Source organism: Panulirus ornatus, chromosome 3 (assembly GCF_036320965.1).
Source record: "Panulirus ornatus isolate Po-2019 chromosome 3, ASM3632096v1, whole genome shotgun sequence".
NCBI classification, from domain to species: domain Eukaryota; kingdom Metazoa; phylum Arthropoda; class Malacostraca; order Decapoda; family Palinuridae; genus Panulirus; species Panulirus ornatus.
Genome location: NC_092226.1, coordinates 66,362,592 through 66,385,218, shown reverse-complemented (window position 1 = coordinate 66,385,218; position 22,627 = coordinate 66,362,592). Strand labels below are relative to the sequence as shown.

Below are 22,627 nucleotides of genomic sequence, written 5' to 3'. Positions count from 1 at the left end.
CGCTTGTATTCACATTTACTATGAGATTCCTCCGTTAACACACACTTGAATCTGCCACCAGTGCTGTATCATCAGTAAACAACTGACTCACCTCCCTGGGCTGCACTGCTCCACTCCTTCCAAGACCTTTGCATTCACTTCCCTCACCACCCCATCCATAAAGAGATTAAACAGACATGGTAACATCACACACCCCTGCTGCAGACTCACTTTCACCTGGAACCACTCACCCTCCTCTCTAACCACTCTTGAACATACTTTACTCTCTTGAGAAAAACTCTCTACTGCTTGAGATAGTTTTCCTTCCACACCATTTATTTGTATATTTGTCAACCCTATCATATGCTTTCTGCTAATCTGTAACTGTTACGGACAAATCCTTTTGTTTCATTCAATATTTCTCTCACTCATTCTTCAAAGCTAACATATGATCCACACATCCTATACCACTCCTGAAACTACCACCCTCTCAATCACCAAATCACACTCAAACACTCAACAAACCAACACCTCTGTAATTTGAACTCTCACCTTTGGCCTCCTTGCCTGTTACTGGTGGCACTATACATGCATTCTTCCAATCTCCAGGCACTTCATTATGATCCATACATATGCTGAAAATCTTAACCAGTCAACAATGCAGCTACTCCCATTTTTGAAAAAATTATCTGCTGTACCATCACTCCAGCCACCTTACCACATTCATCTCACGCTGTGCTTTCACCACCTATTCTTTTTTCACTAAACCACTTTCTATAACTTTCACTTTGAATACCTTTCAGACCCAAACACACTTCATCTGCCACCCTATCATTTAAACACATTCAGCAGTCCTTCAAAGTACTTCACATTGCTACATGTTACCACTTCCCCATTTGCCCCCTTCACCACTGTTCCCATTTGCTCTCTTCTTTTTTCACACTATACGCGTCTTTCCAAAGTATTATATTCTTCCTGAAAGTTTCTGATACTCACTCACTCCAATTTTCATTTGCCTTCTTTTTCAACCCCTGCATCTTCCTCTTGACCTCCTGTTGCTTTTTCTTGTACATCTTCCATCACTAGCACTCCTTCCCTGTAAGTACTGCCTGTACACCTCTCTTTCCTCTTTCAGTAGCAACTTTTTCATCCCACCACTCTTTATCCTTTCTCATCTGCTCACTATTCACCAAAGGCCACATTCATGCACACTCAGTCTCTGGCTGTCATGTGTAATGCACCGAAACCACAGCTCCCTTTCCACATCCAGGCCCGACAAAACTTACATGCCTTGGTTCAATCCATTGACAGCAAGTCGACCCCAGTATACCACATCATTCCAATTCACTCTATTCCTTGCAGGCCCCGATCACTCAAAATCTTTTTCACTCCATCCTTCCACCTATAATTTGGTCTCCCACTTCTCGTTCCCTCCACCTGTGACACATATATCCTCTTTACCAATCTTTCCTCACTCATTCTCTCCATATGTCCAAACCATTTCACCAGTCTTTTTATTTTCATCTGTATATAGATTTATGTATATATACTGTTCTGTACTCTGCTGTATTACCTACTTGCAGCACTAGGAGTCCCTTTCATCTTTTTGGAACTTTTGTACTACTCAGGACCACAGGTCATAAAGTCTAGTGATGGATGTATGTTAGTGTGGGGAGAGTGCAGGGTAATGGAGCGTAGGTGTTTGGTGTTCACTGTAGTAGTTGCATCATGGAGATGAAGGGTTTTAGGAAGTGTTGAAATGGTGGTCATGGTAGTGCTGGGATGGATGATGTCCAGAGTGTAGACTGGAAAGTGAAACTCATGTTTGTCCAGGTAGCATGGTTTCAGATGGGTGTATGTCTGGTGGGGTGGTATTTGACAAGGAGTTGAAAGAGCAGTTGGTTAGTGCTTGTCATGTCATTTCTGTGTATGAGTTTTTTCAGTGTTATTTTTATTGGTGGTGGAGAAGATCTTTAAGGAGAGGCAGTTGAAGTATGAGGGGAAGGTAAACTTTATTTCTACATTTGGTTGTTGTTTAGTTCATATGGAGTGGTTTGGGAGAGAGGGGCCTTATGCTGTTGCAATGAATGAGTCCTAAGCATGTTGAGGTGGGACAGTTTAGAGAGGTGGAGATGAGATATGATGATTTAACTATTAATGTTTAGGAAATGTCCTTTAACTGAAAGTTTATGCTAATGATAGCATTTTTATTGGCAGTGTGATCAGCCGAAAGAGGGGGTGGTAAATAACCCTGCACGAATGGATGACTATTGCCGGGAAAGAGGCTTTAGTGGTTGGTTTGAGACGTCTGCCAAGGAAAATATCAATATTGATGAAGCTTCTCGTTTCCTTGTCAATAAGGTTAGTTGTTTCTCTATTTTAAAGCTAAAAGAATTAATTGATAAGATCAAGGCATTAGAATCACATTAGGTAATTTTATATGAAACATTAGTTTGTAACAGATATAAATGGTACAAAGGGATGTTATACAGAGTACAAAACCATTGTACTCTATACAAAATAATGTCATTTATAGTATGTTCTGGGAACAAGCTTATTTAGATTAATAACAGTACAGATGATGGATTTTTGTCTCTCTTGACACTAACAGTAGTGAGATTTTCCAAATCCAATATGATTATGCTGTAGTTTGAAAAACAAACTTTACATTGAACATCTGTCTACATTTCCCTGTGAATCAGTGTAGGGCTCATTGTTTAACTTTGACAGTAAAATTTTGATGAGATGCTTTCTTAGAATTTTATACTTAGGTTATGTGACCCCAGGTGGCTCACATAGTTATTTCATTCCTATACATATTTTTTTTTTTTTCCAGAACATACTTTAATTAACAGTAATGAAAAATGCTTAGTCAGATTAGCATACATGATCTTTTTGTATTGTCAGTATTAGTTTTGAGAGTGACTTTGTGATCACATGATGTTTATTCTTAAACCAGAAAAAGAGACAAAATCCGTGAGAATATGTCAGTTTCTTAGCAGAAAGTTTGGGATGATTGTCAAACAGGTTACACTTTGATATTGATATGTGATTTGCAATCATCATGATCCAGGAGTCCTTTATACAGCAATACAGGCACGTGGAGGAGTTGACAGAGTTTGCTATGGCTCACATTATTGAAAGCAGGTAACTGTAAATGGATAACTTTAGGTGGATTACCCTTAAAGCTTTTGGTTTTTGGAAGTAATCCCATCCTATAATGTATTCAGAGTGAGAAACATGAACATAAGAGCTTGGTGAAGGGTAGTTCCAAATGTGGAACCAGAAAACAAACATAATAGCACCAAGCATTAGTATTTTTATTTATATGAAATAGCACCAAGCATTAGTATATGACCCTAAACTAGAACATACAAAATTAAAGTAGCTTTTGTTTGCCACATGTAATAAATTGTTTTATTGGAGTAGAAATACTTCTGTGATCTTTCTTACCTAACCAAAAACCTGTCTTTGAAAAGGTCATTGCTTGATATAAAGGATTCAAACACCTAAGATGATTTAAGCAAGTAAGGTAATTTGAACAGTTGTCACAATAGGATGATTTTAAAGGCAACTTGGAATATCATACTGTTATGATGTAAGTCACCAGTACCTAGTTAATGTAGAGATTTCACTCAGGTTTTCCATAGTTTTTATTTGCATTTATGTTCCTCTAGTCTTGGTTCTAGACCTGGGGAATCCTTCATAGACATAAAGCTTTTATCCATAGTCATTTGGTCAATCATTACTTTTTGTTACATGTGGAAGCCTATCTGGGTTGATGAATATCATTGTAGTTGGGGATCATATGATATTTAAAAGAAAAAGAGCTTGCATACTGCTTATGGTATTCTTTCTTTTGGTTTCATTAGGGATTCATGATTTTGAGAAGTAGTTTTTGCCTTTCTCTTCAATATATTCATTCATTGAGATGTGTTGAGAAGATAAGCCGTTCCTGTCCTCATTTCAAAGTTTTTATAATCAGTAAATTCCCTAATTTCTTTTTATTTGAGTGAGATGGCACTGATAACTGAATTCTCTAATCAAGGCCTTCTTCCTACGTGACCTTCCTTTACCTGGGACAGACCTTAGCATGAAGGTCCTTTTTATATGCTGACAGCCTCAAAGTCACATTACAACACCCTGACACCATGGTAGTAATGTCAAACATGCAGCACTACATTAAACAGTTGAAACAATGGTTCGCCCAGGACAGAATGTCACTATTTCCATAGAAATGTTCAGTTACTCTTGTAACCCAAGACAGACATGAATCCAACTCACACCCTCCAGTCACCTTGAATGGACAGTCAATCCCTCTGAACAAAACATAAACCATTTTAGGTGTCATGTACAACACCCACATTATATTCACTCCTTACACTAATAACATCACCATATAAGCAACACTCAAACTAAATGCCCCAAAATATAAATTGACACCAGATTTGGACAAGAAAAAGAACCCTTCAACCTCTTCTATGAAGAATTCATCCACTTCACTTTAAATGGTGCCTCACTTATGTGGTCTTCTACCCTTTCAAAAGTAAATACAAAAAAAGCTGCACTGAATAATGCCTCAGGACAATCACTGACTGCCTAGCAACTATAAACATTCAGCACCTTCACAGTGAAACAAAGATCCTCCCTGTACAATTCCACTTCAACGTGCTCAGCTTTCATTTCTAAGCAAGAGCACTAGACCCATCCTACCCTAACTACTCTGTAACTAACTACCAACCCCTCAAACAGAAGTAGAAAGCTTACTTCCTGCCGCTCACTTCAGTAACCTCTACTCACAGATATCCCAACTCCCAACAAAGAAAAGACTGACAAAACACATACACATTTAAGTAACCCAGCAAGCACCACACATCCAACCTCCCAATTCCGTCTAAATCTAACCCTCCAGATATACACCCATTAGAAACCACATTCCCCTGACAAACATGAGGCACTCTCTGTAGCTTATTCTCTGGACTTCACCCATTGTTGCAACACTACAAATATTGTTTCACCTCTTGGCAAGACCCTTTATGGTCACAATGCAACTACCAAAAAGAAGATACAAAACCTACTGCACAGTTGCACTGCCCTCTCAGCACACAGACACACACACATCACAATGCTGTGTGACCCATGGTCCTTATCAGCTACCTGAATGCTGCAAAAGACTCATTAGGGTATAGAAGGAACTGCCAGGGCTGGAAAGTAAAATATGGTAAATAGTATGCAGAGGAGGGTGGATGTGCTGGAAATGAGATGTTTGAGGATAATATGTAGTGTGAGGTGGTTTGATCGAGTAAGTAAAAATAGGGTAAGGGAGATGTGTGGTAATAAAAAGAGTGTGGTTGAGAGAGCAGAAGAGGGTGTTTTGAAATGGTTTGGTCACATGGAGAGAATGAGTGAGGAAAGATTGACCAAGAGGATATATGTGTCAGAGGTGGAGGGAACGAGAAGTGGGAGACCAAACTGGAGGTGGAAAGATGGAATGAAAAAGATTTTGAGTGATTGGGGCCTTGAACATGCAGGAGGGTAAAAGGTGTGCAAGGAATAGAGTGAATTGGAATGATGTGGTATACTGGGGTCGACGTGCTGTTGATGGATTGAACCAGGGCATGTGAAGCGTCTGGGGTAAACCATGGAAAGTTGTGTGGGGCGTGGATGTGGAAAGGGAGCTGTGGTTTCGGTGCATTATTGCATGACAGCTAGAGACTGAGTGTGAACGAATGGGGCCTTTGTTGTCTTTTCCTTGCACTACCTCGCACACATGAGGGGAGAGGGGGTTGTTATTTCATGTGTGGCGGGGTGGCGATGGGAATGAATAAAGGCAGACAGTATGAATTATGTACATGTGTATATGTGTATATGTCTGTGTGTATTTATATGTATACGTTGAGATGTATAGGTATGTATATTTGCATGTGTGGATGTGTATATATATACATGTGTATGTGGGTGGGTTGGGCCATTCTTTCGTCTGTTTCCTTGCGCTACCTCACTATTGCAGGAGACAGCGACAAAGCAAAATAGAAAATAGAAAATATATATATATACATACATACATAAATGCCCATACACACACATATACATATCAACATTTTTTTCATACATATTTGCCATTTCCTTCATTAGTGAGGTAGCGTTAAAAACAGAGAACAGCCTTAGAGAGAAAGTCCTCACTTGGCCCCCTTCTATGTTCTCTCTTTGGAAAAGTAAAAACTGGAGGGGAGTTTTAGCCATAATAGCATATAAAGCTAGGAGAAATTATAGTTATAATATATGATGTAAAAAACTTAACCAGCCTATTTTCCCTTCTCATTAACAACCCGTTTCTTGAAATGCCCATCTATCTATCTATATTTCTGTATCTATGATGTCTGTTCCCACCTGGAACTATCTCAAGGGGGTGGCCACAGCAATAGAGTCTCCATAACTAGAGAACTCCAGTGCTGCTTCTTAGCCTTTAGTGCCTCACCCCTAACAGGCCACTGGCAGAGGGCAACTCTAGTGCTGTGTTTGCAGAGGCTGCTACCTAATGTTGTTATTGACTGTTCTTGAAATGCCTCTCTCTTCTTTATACTTTTGGTTGTAAATCTCAAGTTAGGAGAATAAATGCTAATGATGATACAGCGCTGGTGGCTGATTCATGTGAGAAACTGCAGAAGCTGGTGACTGAGTTTGGTAAAGTGTGTGGAAGAAGAAAGTTAAGAGTAAATGTGAATAAGAGCAAGGTTATTAGGTACAGTAGGGTTGAGGGTCAAGTCAATTGGGAGGTGAGTTTGAATGGAGAAAAACTGGAGGAAGTGAAGTGTTTTAGATATCTGGGAGTGGATCTGTCAGCGGATGGAACCATGGAAGCGGAAGTGGATCATAGGGTGGGGGAGGGGGCGAAAATTTTGGGAGCCTTGAAAAATGTGTGGAAGTCGAGAACATTATCTCGGAAAGCAAAAATGGGTATGTTTGAAGGAATAGTGGTTCCAACAATGTTGTATGGTTGCGAGGCGTGGGCTATGGTTAGAGTTGTGCGCAGGAGGATGGATGTGCTGGAAATGAGATGTTTGAGGACAATGTGTGGTGTGAGGTGGTTTGATCGAGTAAGTAACGTAAGGGTAAGAGAGATGTGTGGAAATAAAAAGAGCGTGGTTGAGAGAGCAGAAGAGGGTGTTTTGAAATGGTTTGGGCACATGGAGAGAATGAGTGAGGAAAGATTGACCAAGAGGATATATGTGTCGGAGGTGGAGGGAACGAGGAGAAGAGGGAGACCAAATTGGAGGTGGAAAGATGGAGTGAAAAAGATTTTGTGTGATCGGGGCCTGAACATGCAGGAGGGTGAAAGGAGGGCAAGGAATAGAGTGAATTGGAGCGATGTGGTATACAGGGGTTGACGTGCTGTCAGTGGATTGAATCAAGGCATGTGAAGCGTCTGGGGTAAACCATGGAAAGCTGTGTAGGTATGTATATTTGCGTGTGTGGACGTGTGTATGTACGTGTGTATGGGGGTTGGGCCATTTCTTTCGTCTGTTTCCTCGCGCTACCTCGCAAACGCGGGAGACAGCGACAAAGTATAAAAAAAAAAAAAAAAAAAAAAAAAAAAAATATTTTGGCACTTTTTTCTTTTTTTGCTTAGTCATCTGCATTATTTTACCATGCCTTATACAACATATCAGAAAATAAACTCCATTTGATATCTTATTTCTCTTTGTATTTATAGCAGTCTATGACTGATAATTCTATTCTTTCTTTTACTTTCATACTATTCGCCCTTTTCCTCATTAGCGAGGTAGCGTTAAGAACAGAGGACTGGGTCTTTGAGGGAATATCCTCACATGGCCCCCTTCTCTGTTCCTTCTTTTGGAAAATTGAAAAAAAAAAATGAGAGGGGAGGATTTCTAGCCCCCGCTCCCACCCCTTTTAGTTGCCTTCTACGACATGCAGGGAATACGTGGGAAGTATTCTTTCTCCCCTATCTACAGGGATAATTCTGTATGCCTGTATATATTACTTGTCCATGGTGTTGTATAGATGGGAACACCTTGTGCATTATCTTCTTGTGTCATTTATTTTTGAAAATAGGTCATTGGCCCTCCTGTTTCACCCTACTTCTCATAACCTTATTTCATTCCATATATGTCTAAATTACTCATCTAACAAGTAACATCCTTTATCTATCCCTTTGTCATCATTAAGCTGGAACAATTATATGTATTTATGTTGATAAATAGATCTGTTTTTACTGAATTCTCCTAAATGGTTTCCTTCCACAGATCCTTAGCAATGAAAAGCAGGGTATGATGATGACGGAATCAATGGACACTGACAAATTTTCTGTGGATGGGAAGGCCAATCCTGTGGACAGAAGTGGATGCCGTTGCTAGCTAAAGAGACTTTGGAATACTGTTCAGTATTTCATTCATTAAAGAAAAAAATTTGCATGCAACAAGCAGACTTTTGGCAACTGAGAGGCAAGGTGCACATAAGGATTTTTTAATTAAACAGTCATAACTGTCAAGCCAAAAAGAAAACTTCAGAAATTTTTTAAGACACATAATATATTTTTAATGAAAAAAAAAAGAAATATGACAGATACTAATTTTAAGATAGGTAACTCTCTCATAAAGCAATTTTTCTTTCACAGATTGTAAAATTCAAGAAAAGTTGCATTTAGGAATTCAGGGAAGTGTAAAAAGAATTAGACTTACGAGCTGTAGTTCAGCAAAGAATGGCATATCATCTCTGTTAAAGTTAACAATATTTTTATCATGAACGTAGGGTGACAAGAAAAAGTGATGTGTAAAGACACTTTATCTTCTCACTCTAAAGGTTATGATGACAGTGTGATAGACTTACCACAAGTTATTCAACTAGGGAATGGTAGTTACCATGTTTCTTAGTAGTTAAAAGAGGTAATGGATGTTACTCATAATGCACTGAAAAGTGAATTAGTAAGAAGAAAACCAATCATGAGATGGAGTTTTTGATGGCTTTTACTGTAGCTCTATTTTTATCTGTGAAATTATGTCTTTGGTTTTGACTTTTCATGTTCTAATCTCCAATTCAAATGCTTGATTCAGTGTGCAGGTCTACATGTAAAAATTTTCTTTTTGGATTTATTATTCCAGATCCATCCTGTTTGTAAAGAAAACTATTTTGAGATGTACTTCATACAAAGAAGTGTCAGGTTAATGCAACTAATGTTTAAGTAGGAGAGATTCACAAGCATTTTCCAAACTAAAGGAAATAACATTTCTTGTATATCTGAAGAAATGCAGCAGAAAAAAATGAAAGAAAAAAAGACATGCTCCCATGATATATAAGTTGATATATTGCAGTTTCAAGCTTCAAATTAAAAAAGAATGTGACTTGCAATTCCATTGCTATGCAAGTTGAGGATTTTATGGAATTGCCTTCCATATGAAAATATCAAAACATTTTTTTTCAGTACTCCATATGACCTTGTAGTAGCAATCATCATGTCATGACTGAATATTTTTGGCACACTCAAATGATGTAACAGTCATGTTATTGTATAGATTTACACTGAGCAGTAAATTCTGTTCATATCAGTTTAGTGCTTTCTGGACCAATTCCTGTGATAATCTTTTTGTACAAAGTTACCTTTGAAGCATTCCACATAAATTTGTTGAACAGTTACCAGAGAAGTTTATTTATTTATTTGTCAGTACAGGAGAGCCTTGTACAGTATATTAGTTACACTGTACTCTTGATGCAGGTGTCCAACAGGTACCATGCAGTACTTTTGTTTTTCACACCTAAATGGTGCTCATGGCTGCTACAGATAAGGTTTAGTATTGAAGTATTTTTGTTTCAAAATTTGGAAGAAAAGATCAGCGCTTAGATTTCTAGCTCATTGGTTCATTAAATTTAAACTGTTGAGTTTTTCTTCTCATGGTTAATCATATCCAGTTAATCAACCTAGACAAATAGGATTGAAAATTACAAGGTAATGAATCATACTGACTTCAGATATTAGATCTTCATCCATCTCCAGGTATTTCTAAGACTAGGAGTAACATCTTTTAGAAATGTTTTCACTCTTCATGGGGTGGCAGTTACCTGGTAAGAAGGGTTAGCTTAGTCTGGGTCTTTGATGTGGCAAAGTAGCCCCAGCACATGCATAGCACTGAACGTCATTCATAAGGATCAAGAGTTTGGAGTGCTGCCATAATGCTAAAATTCTCATTTGAATGTTTCATCATTGACAGCATATTTATTTGGATGGTAATAATATTGCTTTTGGTCTTCCATAACTCCAGTTTGAAATGATAAAGGTACAAGATGATTTCATGTATGCAAAGTAGTTATAGCTGTACGATTATCTGCAAGATTATAGAATCTTGCATTGATTATATGTTCTCTGGAGATATCAAAATTGTTAACAAATACAGGCCCGTCCGGTTGTATCAGATTTGCTGCTTTGTACTATCTATAAATTGTCACTTTTCCTCTCTTTAGCAAAAGATGGTACAAGCAGAATTTTCTTCAAGCACTTCTATTAATATCCATCTTTTTACATTTGTGTTGAAATATAAAATGGCTGTCTTTTTTCAGCTGCTTATACACAATACATAAATAGTCATATAGTTTAAAAAATCCATGGAAGTCTTGAGTTATGTATAAATATATATATTTTTTGTAAAGCACTTGCAGCTTTTCAGTCCATTTGATGTTGGATAATTTGGTGCTTTATTGAGTACTTCTCTAGCATTGATTTTAAATAAGGCTGTCAGTTGCTATTTTTTTGACAACTAAACAATTGTGATTCAGTAGGAGCAGCCTGCTTTCTCCTTAACACCACCCAGTGTCACTCGTCCATATTTTATACTAATATAAAAAGATAAAGTAGATATAGGTTTGGATATTGAAATTAAAGTTATTTGGTATTATCTCAAACCAGATTTCTTAATATAGGTAAATTTAAATTTTTAACTTCTCCAGTGAATCACATATTAAGGATTCATAAACAATGAAAATCTATCCATCCAAATTCTGAGGAGGTATCTACTAGCAGTTCATTACAACTCAGATAGATTATACATTTACCTCATAGGTGCAGGGAAAGGAAAAATGTGATGATTACAAGGTAACGAGGTAGGTATGAAACTGAAAAGAACAACTGTGTTCCTCTCAGCTAGTCACATATGGATGCAACCTGTGTAGTTCCATCCATGTCTAAACACATCATCATGCCTGTAACCAACAGCATGATAGAATATATCAGACTTCTTGATAGATCTGAGTCATAATTGTCTTGAATATTTAGTGACTGAGAAGTCATAGCAAGAAGATCGAGTAACTGAGATGGATTATAAACCCATATACTGTATAGATAAGATATAAAGCAATATTCAAGCCATGGTATCATTGGATGTTTCCCTGTGATGCAGTTGATAGTAAAATAAAGCTGTTAGTTGTGTCTGATTATGGAGTGTGAATGTATTAATTCCTGTTACCAGTAGCTTTTCTGTACAGAAATTGTTGAATATTTGATACTGTCATAAGTTATTTAATTATGATACTTGGGGAGACTAATGTTTTAGTATGTATCACCTGTTATTAGCTCTGAATTGATATATTTTGTGTGTAGCATTGCTGCAGGAATGGCAATAAATCATGCTTCTTACTCTGGATATATTGTTTAACATTTAGTGTATCATATAAGTTCATCATTAACCATTCCTATTCATGTTTAAGTACAAGCCCTTGAGCTCCCATGTACATTTATTGGCTAAAAAACAAAGTAAGTGAAAAGGAAAGAATAACACATCTAGTGTTTCAACTAAGGTTTTTGTAGCATCTGCAAAATTTAGCGAAGTTCGTAACCCATGAGAGGAAGAAAATCACCCCATTGTCACCAACCCATGTAATGTACAGGGATATAGTAACGCCATTTGTCACAACGTGGTTGCGAAACCTCATTTTGATGAACAAAGTTGTGCTTAGGTCATATTATACTAGGCGTAAAGTATCTAATTTCATAAGGAAATTCTAGCTATTTTAAAGACTAAAGAGAGAAAATACCACATGATTCGAAGAAAGAACTAAGATTTTTTTTCTAAAATAGTTTTACATTCTTTTTATTTTTTTTTTTTAGTACAACAGCCTTTGTCTATCATGTTACAATATGCATGTTTCACATCACATTCCGGTAACAAATATGGGAAATACATACATTATCAACGTAATAGTTGATTCTCAAAGGATACAAACTGTCTTAGGCACCTCAAAATTTGGTGCAATCTCTCAACATTCCCCCGGAATTCGAAAATAATTTTGTATAACGCCCTGTGACTCCCCAAAGTTACAAAAAAGATTTAAAAAAAAGTACGTTTTATCATCTAAAATAATTGTGCCTTTAACTATACCAATTTTATCAGTATTCGAAAAAAAACTATATTTTTATGGAAAAATTCATTGCGAGGCAAATTAGTCACACCGGCCAACGGACGAGGGCAACTTGTAAACAAATCCAGTGTTCAGTTGAAGTTTTCTGTGATCACATTTGGTCATCACTTCCTGCTTCAAAAGTAAGTGCTCCTATTTCAGTATGTGTGTCGAGAGTGACAGTGGTATCCCAGGGGAATGAAAGACGAAGGACATTTTTTTTTTATTGGTGAAACTCATGGCATTTAGAAGGTTTTTAATGATGGCATGGCCATAGTCGACCCCACCACCATTTTTATACCTTTGTCACATTTTCTTCCGAAGTTTCCATTACATATCCTTAGAATTAACAGATGTAAGTTTGTGATAAATAGTTTTTTCCTGGTTTAATTCTATTATTGCTCCTACGAGCCTTTATAAGGTGACAATTATGTTGGCTTTGTTGGAGGGAGGATAGTGAAGAGCATTCGTATATTTGTGCATTGGCTCCTGACTATCATTCGTGGTGATGACCTCTTTTGTTCAGATTACTTCTCTCTTGAGACGTTCGCCCCAGCCAGAGCTTGCGTTAAGATATTTAGTTGTGGGTAAATTTCCTAGAGAACCTACGCCATCTTTATTGATGTAAATCAAGGCAATTTCAGCGTTAGACATGTTCACAATGTGAAGGGGTGATGTAGGATGTGGGATAGTACGCCGGTAACGCCGTCAAGTTTTCAGTTTTCGTAGAGTGGGATGGGCTTTAGAATTTGAGATAAATTGTGGAGTAAAGAAAAAAATAATACACTCAGAACCAGCAGTTCACGGTTTAAGTGATGCGTTCGTAACAATTGAAATCTTGCAAATAATGTATGAACAGTAGGGACGGTTCAAACGTCATATTCTTATGCCCAGGGAAAGCGTTGGCCGTCCCTGGACAACTGAACAAAATGATTCACCTAACGCTTGTTCGAAGTATGTGAAGCTTTATTCGGTTCGTATGTCTTATACAAAGTTATCGAATGCAATAACATAAGAAAACTTGCTTGTAGAGTGTAAAAATGCTTGTTATCCTTCAGTGTGTACGGATTCCAAGTTTTGGCGTCGTAACGTTTGAATTCGACTTGATTCAAGTTTTTGCATACGCTAAGAGCTCGAATTCATGCTTAGGTGATCTTTCCCGCACAGGATTAGATATTTTTTTTTTTATGTATATCGCTGTAGACATCTAAACTTACTGTTTACATTCCTTTCCAAACTAAAAAAAAAAAAAAAAACATGGAGTGAATGGAGTACAATAGCTTTCGTAAGAATATGTAATAATATCGAGAACTTCTTCACAAATTTCACCATAAAAAGTTCATATTCTGGATTTTTACATTAACATGATAAAGTATAATTAAACCCCACATTTTTCCTATTCATCAGGATCCTTTCCGTAACGAGTTAATTGATATTGAAAGATCATTTTAAACTTTAGGAAACGAAGATCCCGTTCTCTTATTCCTTACTAGAGCAAAAAAATATGCCATAAGAGAAAAAAGAATATCATACCTATAAAAAAGATATCCATTTTTTCAAGACTTTTACCCAGTTGTAGATGATTCGCTGTGATCTACTCTTCTGGGATCGTTATTGGACCCGTAATGAGTGATATAAGAGGTGGGATTTTCCTTTTTCACTCAAAACGTACCTTCTACGTGAATCGTTAGTGATAGTTATGAGGGAGAGGGGAAAGTGTGGCGTTATAATAATAAGTAAAATACTTATAAGCACAAAAAGAAAGGTATCCTGCCTATTTTAATGCTTCAGAGGTCTTGGGTGTTTTTGTAATCATCGAAATTTCATCGTTATCGCAACATGTACTCTACTAATGGCGCCATGGTTCGTTTCGTGTGGAGGGTAGACAGCGAGCTCATATGTCTGCCGAGTTATAGGAATGTGACCCTGTGTGGGACAGAACTTATGAGCGTAATTTGTGTTGTAAATCCGAACTCCCTCATATTGACATGGGATTCAGACCCATTCGAACGACTCGTGGTGGCGGCATTCTGTGGAATGCATAGATGATAAAAGGAAAATAGGTACTTGTTGACTCTACAGGCAAGTGTTCTTGTATTACAGCAGCATATATTGTTTGTCTATCGACATACGAACGTAATGAATCTATACAGAAACCGAACAAGTGTGTGTTGAATGCCTTTTATCAGCCGTAGGCGGTCCTCTTGTTCGTTTAGTGTTGACTAGCTTTCTATCAAAGTTACGAGCATTACTTACACCCTCAGCTGTACAATTTTGAGTTGTTTTTTTTTTTCACCCCATATTGTTCCTCTGCCTTGAAAACTCTGCTCACCGAAAACTCAAAATTCATGCAATTAGAAGTGATACACCTAAAATCCCACACTGGTCAAATGTGTGGTGAGAGCAGCGCCTCGAAACAGTAAGGTAAATAAAACTTCACCGTTCTTATAGAAAGGATAATGAAAGTATGAGCAAATTTACCTCCAGATGTAGTTGTTTGAATCAGTATAACTTTTGCACAAATTATTCAAACTTCATTATAAAACACATGCAATTTTTTATATGAGAGCAAATAACCAGCTGACGAACAAGGAATTGTAAGAGTTCTTTTTCACTCGAATTTTATAATCAGGAAAGATTAACGTGCCTCCTTTAAATAGAAATATACGATCACATGGAAATACTCAACTACGTAATTAACACAGTTTACTTCAGTTTTGAAAAACGAAGAGATATAACACTTGTACTTAGGACACAACCTGAATAACTGCAGCTAATACAGAAATCATGTAACAGTAATTGAGAATGTGGAACCAAAAATGAAATCCACCATCTATCACTGGCCTGTCAGAGATGTTAGGTATACTATAACACTAAACTCATCTGACCAACGATAACAAAAAAGTTACTTCACAGATATGATATAGTGCTAAATCTTGAGTTCTAAGTTGATTAATGAATTGGGTTATTTACTGAATATATTTACATATGAATGGAATTTACCTGGAAAATTTCTGACATTTAAATTAGGAGTATTCATAAACATTTTTTTTTTTTTCGTATCCATTTCAGTTAACTGTACTCGGATATATCTATATACGGAAAGACAAATTCTTTCTATACCTGAGCTCTAAGTTGCTCATATCGGCACCAGTTGAAGATTTTCTCTAGGCCTAGAAGCAGTAAGCTGAGCGCAGCACTCGTGCCCAGCATCACGAATGCTGTAAATACCTGTGAAAAAAAAAAACATTAATTGGAGATGTTAAAATCTGATTTGCTAAAATTTTGCTTCTGGTAATCTATTAGCATTATCTGATGATTGGGTTAGCTTTGTAAGTCATTCTATCACTTGTCACATTTGATGGTAGGAGCTTCATATTATATCTAGATCCTCGCTTTGTACAAACTGGTAATAACATTTAGTCATTATTTTTGTAGTAGTAAGCTAAAGTATTTTTTTGTAGCAGTGAATCATATTGTCAGAATAATCAATTTGCTTATTTATTTGTTAATTTTTATTCGAAGTGACAACACAATTGCTGGTTTAGCGTACCTGCTTAAACCCAAGAGGAATCACGGGTTGCTGTGGGCAGCTGTAGGGTCGTGGGTACCAAACATCCATCATCTTTTTCAGTAGGCCAGACTCCCGGAACTTACTGATGCTGTAACAGTACATCAGTCTTTCTCAGATTATGAGAGTGAATTACTGTGAGGGGAGGAAGTGAATGGTTATTGCATCCTTCTCTGGGGTTGTACCGTCGTGCTCAAGGGATCTTACCATCCTTCTCTGGGGTTGTACCGTCGTGCTCAAGGGATCTTACCATCCTTCTCTGGGGTTGTACCGTCGTGCTCAAGGGATCTTACCATCCTTCTCTGGGGTTGTACCGTCGTGCTCAAGGGATCTTACCATCCTTCTCTGGGGTTGTACCGTCGTGCTCAAGGGATCTTACCATCCTTCTCTGGGGTTGTACCGTCGTGCTCAAGGGATCTTACCATCCTTCTCTGGGGTTGTACCGTCGTGCTCAAGGGATCTTACCATCCTTCTCTGGGGTTGTACCGTCGTGCTCAAGGGATCTTACCATCCTTCTCTGGGGTTGTACCGTCGTGCTCAAGGGATCTTACCATCCTTCTCTGGGGTTGTACCGTCGTGCTCAAGGGATCTTACCATCCTTCTCTGGGGTTGTACCGTCGTGCTCAAGGGATCTTACCATCCTTCTCTGGGGTTGTACCGTCGTGCTCAAGGGATCTTACCATCCTTCTCTGGGGTTGTACCGTCGTGCTCAAGGGATCTTACCATCCTTCTCTGGGGTTGTACCGTCGTGCTCAAGGGATCTTACCATCCTTCTCTGGGGTTGTACCGTCGTGCTCAAGGGATCTTACCATCCTTCTCTGGGGTTGTACCGTCGTGCTCAAGGGATCTTACCATCCTTCTCTGGGGTTGTACCGTCGTGCTCAAGGGATCTTACCATCCTTCTCTGGGGTTGTACCGTCGTGCTCAAGGGATCTTACCATCCTTCTCTGGGGTTGTACCGTCGTGCTCAAGGGATCTTACCATCCTTCTCTGGGGTTGTACCGTCGTGCTCAAGGGATCTTACCATCCTTCTCTGGGGTTGTACCGTCGTGCTCAAGGGATCTTACCATCCTTCTCTGGGGTTGTACCGTCGTGCTCAAGGGATCTTACCATCCTTCTCTGGGGTTGTACCGTCGTGCTCAAGGGATCTTACCATCCTTCTCTGGGGTTGTACCGTCGTGCTCAAGGGATCTTACCATCCTTCTCTGGGGTTGTACCGTCGTGCTCAAGGGATCTTACCATCCTTCTCTGGGGTTGTACCGTCGTGCTCAAGGGATCTTACCATCCTTCTCTGGGGTTGTACCGTCGTGCTCAAGGGATCTTACCATCCTTCTCTGGGGTTGTACCGTCGTGCTCAAGGGATCTTACCATCCTTCTCTGGGGTTGTACCGTCGTGCTCAAGGGATCTTACCATCCTTCTCTGGGGTTGTACCGTCGTGCTCAAGGGATCTTACCATCCTTCTCTGGGGTTGTACCGTCGTGCTCAAGGGATCTTACCATCCTTCTCTGGGGTTGTACCGTCGTGCTCAAGGGATCTTACCATCCTTCTCTGGGGTTGTACCGTCGTGCTCAAGGGATCTTACCATCCTTCTCTGGGGTTGTACCGTCGTGCTCAAGGGATCTTACCATCCTTCTCTGGGGTTGTACCGTCGTGCTCAAGGGATCTTACCATCCTTCTCTGGGGTTGTACCGTCGTGCTCAAGGGATCTTACCATCCTTCTCTGGGGTTGTACCGTCGTGCTCAAGGGATCTTACCATCCTTCTCTGGGGTTGTACCGTCGTGCTCAAGGGATCTTACCATCCTTCTCTGGGGTTGTACCGTCGTGCTCAAGGGATCTTACCATCCTTCTCTGGGGTTGTACCGTCGTGCTCAAGGGATCTTACCATCCTTCTCTGGGGTTGTACCGTCGTGCTCAAGGGATCTTACCATCCTTCTCTGGGGTTGTACCGTCGTGCTCAAGGGATCTTACCATCCTTCTCTGGGGTTGTACCGTCGTGCTCAAGGGATCTTACCATCCTTCTCTGGGGTTGTACCGTCGTGCTCAAGGGATCTTACCATCCTTCTCTGGGGTTGTACCGTCGTGCTCAAGGGATCTTACCATCCTTCTCTGGGGTTGTACCGTCGTGCTCAAGGGATCTTACCATCCTTCTCTGGGGTTGTACCGTCGTGCTCAAGGGATCTTACCATCCTTCTCTGGGGTTGTACCGTCGTGCTCAAGGGATCTTACCATCCTTCTCTGGGGTTGTACCGTCGTGCTCAAGGGATCTTACCATCCTTCTCTGGGGTTGTACCGTCGTGCTCAAGGGATCTTACCATCCTTCTCTGGGGTTGTACCGTCGTGCTCAAGGGATCTTACCATCCTTCTCTGGGGTTGTACCGTCGTGCTCAAGGGATCTTACCATCCTTCTCTGGGGTTGTACCGTCGTGCTCAAGGGATCTTACCATCCTTCTCTGGGGTTGTACCGTCGTGCTCAAGGGATCTTACCATCCTTCTCTGGGGTTGTACCGTCGTGCTCAAGGGATCTTACCATCCTTCTCTGGGGTTGTACCGTCGTGCTCAAGGGATCTTACCATCCTTCTCTGGGGTTGTACCGTCGTGCTCAAGGGATCTTACCATCCTTCTCTGGGGTTGTACCGTCGTGCTCAAGGGATCTTACCATCCTTCTCTGGGGTTGTACCGTCGTGCTCAAGGGATCTTACCATCCTTCTCTGGGGTTGTACCGTCGTGCTCAAGGGATCTTACCATCCTTCTCTGGGGTTGTACCGTCGTGCTCAAGGGATCTTACCATCCTTCTCTGGGGTTGTACCGTCGTGCTCAAGGGATCTTACCATCCTTCTCTGGGGTTGTACCGTCGTGCTCAAGGGATCTTACCATCCTTCTCTGGGGTTGTACCGTCGTGCTCAAGGGATCTTACCATCCTTCTCTGGGGTTGTACCGTCGTGCTCAAGGGATCTTACCATCCTTCTCTGGGGTTGTACCGTCGTGCTCAAGGGATCTTACCATCCTTCTCTGGGGTTGTACCGTCGTGCTCAAGGGATCTTACCATCCTTCTCTGGGGTTGTACCGTCGTGCTCAAGGGATCTTACCATCCTTCTCTGGGGTTGTACCGTCGTGCTCAAGGGATCTTACCATCCTTCTCTGGGGTTGTACCGTCGTGCTCAAGGGATCTTACCATCCTTCTCTGGGGTTGTACCGTCGTGCTCAAGGGATCTTACCATCCTTCTCTGGGGTTGTACCGTCGTGCTCAAGGGATCTTACCATCCTTCTCTGGGGTTGTACCGTCGTGCTCAAGGGATCTTACCATCCTTCTCTGGGGTTGTACCGTCGTGCTCAAGGGATCTTACCATCCTTCTCTGGGGTTGTACCGTCGTGCTCAAGGGATCTTACCATCCTTCTCTGGGGTTGTACCGTCGTGCTCAAGGGATCTTACCATCCTTCTCTGGGGTTGTACCGTCGTGCTCAAGGGATCTTACCATCCTTCTCTGGGGTTGTACCGTCGTGCTCAAGGGATCTTACCATCCTTCTCTGGGGTTGTACCGTCGTGCTCAAGGGATCTTACCATCCTTCTCTGGGGTTGTACCGTCGTGCTCAAGGGATCTTACCATCCTTCTCTGGGGTTGTACCGTCGTGCTCAAGGGATCTTACCATCCTTCTCTGGGGTTGTACCGTCGTGCTCAAGGGATCTTACCATCCTTCTCTGGGGTTGTACCGTCGTGCTCAAGGGATCTTACCATCCTTCTCTGGGGTTGTACCGTCGTGCTCAAGGGATCTTACCATCCTTCTCTGGGGTTGTACCGTCGTGCTCAAGGGATCTTACCATCCTTCTCTGGGGTTGTACCGTCGTGCTCAAGGGATCTTACCATCCTTCTCTGGGGTTGTACCGTCGTGCTCAAGGGATCTTACCATCCTTCTCTGGGGTTGTACCGTCGTGCTCAAGGGATCTTACCATCCTTCTCTGGGGTTGTACCGTCGTGCTCAAGGGATCTTACCATCCTTCTCTGGGGTTGTACCGTCGTGCTCAAGGGATCTTACCATCCTTCTCTGGGGTTGTACCGTCGTGCTCAAGGGATCTTACCATCCTTCTCTGGGGTTGTACCGTCGTGCTCAAGGGATCTTACCATCCTTCTCTGGGGTTGTACCGTCGTGCTCAAGGGATCTTACCATCCTTCTCTGGGGTTGTACCGTCGTGCTCAAGGGATCTTACCATCCTTCTCTGGGGTTGTACCGTCGTGCTCAAGGGATCTTACCATCCTTCTCTGGGGTTGTACCGTCGTGCTCAAGGGATCTTACCATCCTTCTCTAGGGTTGTAAATTCGTGCTCAAGGGTCTTATCATCGTTCTCCGGGGTTGTACCGTCGTGCTCAAGGGATCTTACCATCCTTCTCTGGGGTTGTACCGTCGTGCTCAAGGAGTCAGCGACAAGTAGTATTTGATTTTCTTCGTCTCTTCAGTGATACATCAACAGTAATGAAATAGTATATGAGGCTAAAGCTGCTATATCAAGCGATCTGTATACGAGAATTGTTATCACAATGATTTATGAACAGAAAAAAATAGGTTTGAATGGCGAGGTAGTAGGGACATGAAAATCCTAAACAATAAGAAGCTGGATAGGTTAAGGAAAGGTGTTGGAGTATGGCGTTCCTACTCCAACATTAATCGTTATATTGAGACTTCGTTGTCGACTGAGGACTGGTTGTATGTTGACCCCCATGGTCACTTGATGGAGGCCTGACTCAGTATGTGACGTCCATCATTACAATATTCCCGGGGAACATGTAATGAAGTAATGCCAGATATTTAGAAATCACAGGAGTCAAATGTGAATTATTTAGTAACAATGGAGTGAATAGAAATATCTGAGATTATTTAGATGGTAATCTTAATGTGAATGAATTAATGAATTGTTTATAGGAAGTCAAAATACATAATTTCTTTAAACAGCTTTATATATATATATATATATATATATATATATATATATATATATATATATATATATATAGATATATATATAGATTTTTGAAGTTTAAGATAATTCCACGCTTTAAAAGCGCTGGATAACCATTAGGTTCTAGTGCTTTATAGATTTTACGAAATTGAATCATATTCAGTTATAATTTTCACGCTGCAACCATACAACCTCAGTGGAAACATCGGATTGACACCCAACTGCTTATAGTCAATATCCTTACTATATGTAGTGTAGAAAACGATCTCTGGGTTTATTCATCGTAAAGAAAATGGGCAAAACTCACAAGTGGTCGAAAACTTGGACGTATGGTGATCCTCTGGGCCAGCCCAGGGCGCCGTCGTTGAAGAGCAGGTGCTGGCGGGCCGACCTGAAGGTGCAGGCTCCCACCGGGTCCAGCCGCTGGATCTCGTAGGTCCCCACGTACGCGTAGCCCGAGTCCTCCAAGGCATGGGATCGTAGCTCCTTGTAGGACTTCATGAGTGTGTCCGAGTAGGGCTCTATCAGCGCCTCCCAGTACTCCAAGAAATTCTTGTTCTGCAAAAGGGAATTTTTTTTTTTTTTTTTTTTTTATCGGGGAAGCAGCATCATCTTCCACGCCTTCTCGTCAGGGAAAACGAACTGTGGGGATCAGCTCGCGAGTTGAAATTCCTTGGCAAAATGAACTGTCGTTGAACTGTATTGAACTTTCTCTTTTTTAGCGAAAAGACTTTCTCGGTTTCAACAAAACGTCGTGTCGTATGAAAGTGCCACTTGCGGAGAATTTAGACGAGGGGAAAATTGTTTTAAATGATTACGTTTGAATATCGTATTTTTTAAAAATGTAATCCTTGATTTGAACTTGGATCAGGTCATGTTCGGTCTCTTGTTTCTATGCTGCCAGTGAGAGTATGACGCTACAGGTTATTCATATATACCGAACATTTCATGACAGTATCTTGGGAGGGCCAACTTTAGAATGATTGGTTGGTATTACTTTTGAGGTATGTGAACAATATAGTTTCCGAGTGTAGGACTGAACACCTTGACCACGACGGTACAATCCTTGATCGTGACGGTAACGACCCTTGACCTATCCCTTTAAAGTCGGGTCAGAGGTCATGCCCACGGTTCGTGTTGAAGGGTTAAAAGAAGAACAGTGGTATTACTTGCTTGACGCCATACACCTGCCACAGTGTCTGCCACGTTTATCATCCTCCTCCATAACACACTCCCACACACAGCACTGCACTTCAGACTGTGAGTAGGCATCTTGTTTTGTTTTTTTTCCACCAGCCTCCCATACGTTGAGACATACATTACACAACCATACTAGTGCCACTGTCCTTCTCATACTAACCCACCATAGCCCGATTTGTCTGCCATAGCATATCCCCATTCTTCACACTACCGAAGCCCCATCCTTCACACTACCATAGCAGGAACCTATCCTTCACACTACCATAGCAGGAACCTATCCTACGCACTACCATAGCAGAAACCTATCCTTCGCACTACAATAGCAGAAACCTATCCTTCGCACTACCATAGCGTTAGCCCCATTCCTCCCTATCGTAGCATAGCACCATCTCTCTAACACAGCCATAACCTTCCTCTTCATACAGGAGCAAAACATAGCTCACCCCTCTCTACCTCTTACTTTAACACAGCAAGCATAGCATAACCCCTCATATGAACATATTAGAAGCAGTGCTTTAC

General features: G+C 40.6%; 3 protein-coding genes across 4 annotated transcripts in view; 2 read left to right on the top strand and 1 right to left on the bottom strand.

The window, feature by feature from the left end:
- Positions 1-11,623, top strand: part of LOC139763041 (uncharacterized) — a 28,585-nt gene extending 16,962 nt beyond the window's left edge. For both annotated transcript variants that reach the window (XM_071688587.1, XM_071688597.1), the window contains exons 4-5: positions 2,197-2,340; positions 8,247-11,623. In XM_071688587.1, coding sequence (XP_071544688.1) covers positions 2,197-2,340; positions 8,247-8,357 — 255 coding nt within the window. In that variant the 3' untranslated portion in view covers positions 8,358-11,623. The remainder of the gene's footprint in view (positions 1-2,196; positions 2,341-8,246) is intronic.
- An 822-nt stretch (positions 11,624-12,445) lies between these two features.
- Positions 12,446-22,627, top strand: part of LOC139763058 (golgin subfamily A member 5-like) — a 91,236-nt gene continuing 81,054 nt past the window's right edge. Inside the window, exon 1 of the mRNA XM_071688670.1 lies at positions 12,446-12,527. The gene's annotated coding sequence lies outside the window, so the exon portion shown is untranslated. The remainder of the gene's footprint in view (positions 12,528-22,627) is intronic.
- Positions 14,858-22,627, bottom strand: part of LOC139763085 (glutamate receptor ionotropic, kainate 1-like) — a 43,842-nt gene continuing 36,072 nt past the window's right edge. The window contains exons 10-12 of the mRNA XM_071688709.1: positions 21,216-21,466; positions 15,938-16,046; positions 14,858-15,615 (exon numbers count right to left, since the gene is read on the bottom strand). Coding sequence (XP_071544810.1) covers positions 15,502-15,615; positions 15,938-16,046; positions 21,216-21,466 — 474 coding nt within the window. The 3' untranslated portion in view covers positions 14,858-15,501. The remainder of the gene's footprint in view (positions 15,616-15,937; positions 16,047-21,215; positions 21,467-22,627) is intronic.